We start from the raw sequence: 4,975 nt of genomic DNA, 5'->3' as shown, positions 1-4,975 counted from the left end.
GAGATGAATAAGCCACCAGCAGCACCAGTCAAGAACAGCAGAGCGCCCAGAGTCCCAGCTGTGCGGGGGGCTGTGAGGGAGGATCGCTAGAGCCCAGGAGTTTGAGTCTGGTCTGGGCAACACGGTGAGACCCTGGTCTCAAAAAAACAAGGGGGTGGGGGGAGAGAAGAGACAAAGTGCCACTATCAGGATTGAAAAATGCATATGACTACAGATTTTGTAGACATTAAGGCTAGTAGAAAGACACTACTAACAAATTTATACCGACAAACTTGAAAATTTAGATTAAATGTACCAATTCATTTTAAAAAGAACTGAACAAAGCAGATCTAATAGGAAATACAGAATCTGAATACTTCAATTATTTATTTAAAAATTAAATCTGGGGAAAAAAAACCTTCCTAAAAAGGAAACTCCAAGCCTAGATAGAGAGCTTTACTAGTGAATTCTTCCAAATGTTTAAGAAGAAATAAAACCAATGCTACATAAATAAACTCTTGCAAATTTTTTTTATTATACTTTAAGTTCTGGGATACATGTGCAGAATGTGCAGGTTTGTTACACAGGTCTAGAGGTGCCATGGTGGTTTGCTGCACCCACCAACCCATTAAGTATTTCTCCTAATGCTATCCCTCCCCTAGCCCCTTACACCCTGACAGGCCCCAGTGTGTGATGTTCCCCTCCCTGTGTCCATGTGTTCTCATTGTTCAATTCCCACTTATGAGTGAGAACATGCAGTGTTTGGTTTTCTGTTCCTGTGTTAGTTTGCTGAGAATGATGGTTTCCAGCTTCATCCATGTCCCTGCAAAGGACATGAACTCATCCTTTTTTATGGCTGCATAGTATTCCATGGTGTATATGTGCCACATTTTCTTTATCCTGTCTATCATTGATGGGTCATCAGAATGAACAGGCAACCTACAGAATGGGAGAAAATTTTTGCAATCTATCCATCTGACAAAGGGCTAATGTCCAGAATCTACAAGAAACTTAAACAAATTTACAAGATAAAAGCAAACAACCCCATCAAAAAGTGGGTGAAGGATATGAACAGACACTTCTCAAAAGAAGATGTTTATGCAGCCAACAAACATATGAAAAAAAAGTTCATCATCACTGGTCATTACAGAAATGCAAATCAAAACCGCAAGGAGATATCATCTCGTGCCGGTTAGAATGGTGATTATTAAAAAGTCAGCAAACAACAGATGCTGGAAAGGATGTGGAGAAATAGGAACACTTTTACATTGTTGGTGGGAGCCTAAATTAGCAAATTTTTTTTAAAGAGAATATACTCCTAACTCTTATGGTACCTGAATAATCCTCATAGCAAAAATTAAACAGAAATACTACAACAAAAGAAAAAAATCACACATCATTTTCTTTTTTAAACATTGACCCAATGTATTACCAAACTAATTCCTGTGAAATACAAAAAGAATAATATATCATGATAAAGGTAAGTTTGTTTAACCCATGGTTAATGTAACATATGAAAATCAAATCATCTATCATCTTAATAGATACCAAAAAGAATTTCATAAAAGTCAACGCTTATTTATGATAAAAAGCAAAACCCTTAACAAATTAAGGATAGACTGGGCTTTCCTTGATCTCATAAATAGCATCTACAAAACCGAACATCAAATATTATATTTAATAGTGAAATTAAATGTGGAACACGTTTGCTCTGAGTCCATGAATGAGATAAGATCCCCATTGGCCACCTCTATTCAACACTGGACTGAAGGGTCCCAGTCCACAAAATAAAGCACAAAAAAAGAGATTAAAGGTACATGGATTGGAAGGAGAAGATAAATCTGAATATTCACGGATGACATGATTACACAAGCAGACATCTAAAAGATACTTTGGATTCAATTAAGAAGAGATTTTAAGAAAAAAAGAGGAATGTTCTGGCGTGAGGAGCTCTGCAACGCACTGCTGGGTGCAGAAGATGAAGATGGCACCACGTGTCTCTAAACCACAAACGTAACCACTGATTTCTATACATATTTGCGTTTGCTATAATGTGTGAGAAATCTGAAGGTTACCCAGCACAACCGTCCACAGCAGATGGCCCTCGAAGGGGCTGGGGGTTAGAGCCAGGCAGGGCCTGGAAAGACTGGCTTTTATACGGATGTGGAGGACATTGCAAGAGAAAGGCATCCAAGACGTTCTCACGAAATCCACTACAACTGTACAAGAGAATGAAGAGCTGTGATTTCGACAGACAGCTGGTGGATCTCCTCCTCAGGGTGCTTTACAATGTCATCTCCTCCAGCGGAAACGCAGCCTCGTCATATCCCTGAGAAACGGGTCTGTTGGTTCCTCCCTCCGCACGTGTAGACTGTCCCTCCAGGAGGTTAGACGCCTCCCCTGAAACTGGCGCAGGAGACACCGCATGACCAAATCGGCACGTGTGCAAGTTGTCCCCAAAGCACATTTGGCAAGCCCATAAGATGGGGACGCACAAACATGTCAACCAGAAAGCACCTGGCAAAGTTCAAGGCATCTTGACACTGAAGCACCTCAAGCACCTGCAACAGCAGCGCAGTTCCCACAGGTGAGGAAACAGGCTGAGCAAGCTGCAGCATAGGCCCCTGCCAGACCCACGGCTCCCAGCGCACCCAACAGCCCTCTTCTCCCACCCCAGGGCAGGCCTCTGTGATGGGGACTCCAGCCACTGACTCTGCCCTCATTAGTGTGGCCCTGCTCTCCCCTGCCCACGGGTCCCCTTGCATCCATGAACCCTGTGGTCAGCCCTTCTGAAGCCAGGCTCCTGTGGTCAGAGTCCCTTTCCACTGCATCCTGTGGTCAGCATCCATAGCCCACCCCAGAGCTCACCCCTGAGCTGGAGCACAAACCCACCTGCTGTTTCTGTGTCCCCCTTCACCACACCTGCGTCCTCCTCATCCTGGGGCACGGCCTCGGCCTCCACGATTTCCTCGTACAGTCCTGCTAGCGGCATTTCCCCAATGACATCATAGATCGCTTCTTCAGGAGATGCCTCAGATCTTCCCAGACCTGAAGCAAGGTGAACATGGTCACACGCAGGCCCTCAGTGTGGACGTGGCCACAGGCAAGGGAGGGCAGCGACTCCAGGCGGGAACCCCACCCAGGCAGCAGAGAGGCAGGACGCTGTTGGCTAGGATGGGGGGGCCACAGGAACACAGCCAGACCCCCAGTGCCCTCCCATCCCTGGCCACCGTCCCTTGTCAGTCAACCACATGATGCTTCCCGGTGAGCCCCAGTGTGCTGCCTGGGGGAACCTTCTAGGGTTCAGCTCAGTCTTGAGGGCTGGAGGCTGAGGCAGATGTCTGCCACTCTCTCTGGCCAATAAAATGAGCCCTAAGTGGCCAGGCACGGTGGCTCAAGCCTGTAATCCTAGCACTTTGGGAGGCCGAGACGGGCGGATCATGAGGTCAGGACATCGAGACCATCCTGGCGAACACGGTGAAACCCCGTCTCTACTAAAAAATACAAAAAACTAGCCGGGCGAGGTGGCGGGCGCCTGTAGTCCCAGCTACTCAGGAGGCTGAGGCCGGAGAATGGCGTGAACCTGGGAGGCGGAGCTTGCAGTGAGCTGAGATCCGGCCACTGCACTCCAGCCTGGGTGGCAGAGCGAGACTCTGTCTCAAAAACAAAAAAAGAAAAGAAAGCCCTAAGTGAGACCAGCCTGCAGGCTGAAGCAACTGCCTTAGATGCGGACCCACCTGTTGACTTCTGACCAACTCCAGCTCCGGGAAGGCCTCTAAGATTTCTATTTTATCTACTGTTCCTTGCATAAGAGCATGCATTTACCGTAAATCCTGCCCTTAAGCAATTGTCCTGCACGTCCCCTTCCCCTGGGGTATAAAACTTCTAGTTGTGAGGGATGATCATATAGGCATCCACCGTCTCAGCTAAAGGCCGTCCAAGGCACGGACATCACTTGTCTTCATAAGTCCCTTTTAAGTGTTTCTCTCTAAGAAACTGGATTTGTCTGTCTCTTTCTTCAGCTTCTCAGTTCCCTGGACTGTGGGGGTAGGTCTGCATAGGCCTGACCTATGGAGCATCCCACCTGCCTGGACCCCAACACCAGGTTGGAGCTGTGAGCTGCTCCTGCTCCCACACACCAGCTGATGGGATCAGGGTGGGGTCGCGCTTACCCCTCTGCATGGCTTGTGTGACTCGAGGCAGAATCAGAAAGGCCATGAGGCCCAGAAGGAGAAGACCAAGAAGGGCTCCCGGGATGACACTGACCACCCAGAGTGTCCGGAAGGGCGCTGCAGGCAGCGGGGAGCCTGGGCCAGGCTCTGAGGAAGGAGAGGTCTTGAGCCAGCAGAGTGGCCAGCGGGGACCTGCACACCCTCAGCAGGACAGGGTGGCTCCAAGGGCCCAGTCACACCCCTCCCTCGTGGGGGACCTGCGAGTTGGAAGTGCTGGGGGGGCATCTGCTGCTTTCAGCTGCGCAGAGCACCCCAGAATGACTAGTGTCTACTGGGGGGGTCTGCTTTCCAGGGACAGCCCCCTTCCTTGGTAAAACATGGCCCCCAAGCAGATGCCAGGGCAAGTCACAAGAGGTGACCAGAGCACAGAGAATGGGGGCTGCTCAGGGAAAGTTACCCACTGCTGCTATTTGTGCTAAGGTCATCGCTGTGGTTAACTGTTTGTTTTCTGCAAAGAGAATGAGGTGCAGGCTTTGGGAACAACTGAACCTGCCAACACCCAGGTGACACATACCCGAAATGGACAAGGATTGGAATAAACAAAAGGGAATTCCCAAAAAAGATTGGGGGAAACCCCAGGGGGTGCATGTCCCAAACAGGCCTCCACAGCAAATCAGCTTATCCCAGAAAAATGCCAGGGTGGAAACCAGCCCGCTAAAGCCTGGGCGTGCTCTCCTGCCCACCGAAGCGACGGAAGCAACACTCAAGACCGACTCCATCCCAGCGGCCTCTGCCGGCCTCATGACCCGTTTCCCACCGCCCCC

The 4,975-nt window shown here is 49.0% G+C and overlaps 1 protein-coding gene across 1 annotated transcript; it reads right to left on the bottom strand.

Annotated features, from left to right (window-relative positions):
- Positions 1 to 512: 512 nt before the first annotated feature.
- Positions 513 to 4,162, bottom strand: LOC105538034 (scavenger receptor cysteine-rich domain-containing protein SCART1-like). The gene is made up of 3 exons (XM_011977763.1): positions 4,152 to 4,162; positions 2,872 to 3,027; positions 513 to 2,385 (listed from the first exon to the last, which is right to left on the bottom strand). The coding sequence occupies exons 1-3, from the start codon at positions 4,159 to 4,161 to the stop codon at positions 2,264 to 2,266; spliced, it is 288 nt and encodes a 95-aa protein (XP_011833153.1). The 5' UTR covers position 4,162; the 3' UTR covers positions 513 to 2,263.
- Positions 4,163 to 4,975: the final 813 nt, after the last annotated feature.

The sequence above is a fragment of the Mandrillus leucophaeus genome, unplaced genomic scaffold, assembly GCF_000951045.1.
Source record: "Mandrillus leucophaeus isolate KB7577 unplaced genomic scaffold, Mleu.le_1.0 Scaffold1836, whole genome shotgun sequence".
In the NCBI taxonomy this organism is placed as follows: domain Eukaryota; kingdom Metazoa; phylum Chordata; class Mammalia; order Primates; family Cercopithecidae; genus Mandrillus; species Mandrillus leucophaeus.
The sequence above is the reverse complement of the archived record's forward strand: the minus strand, read 5'-3'. Positions and strand labels throughout refer to the sequence as shown.

What these genes read in the sequence shown, in the direction of transcription:
- LOC105538034 (XM_011977763.1), bottom strand. An exon ending in GGGGGACACAGAAACAGCAG is followed by an intron (nt 2,386 to 2,871) that starts GTGGGTTTGTGC and finishes CTCCTGCGCCAG; the next exon opens with TTTCAGGGGAGGCGTCTAAC.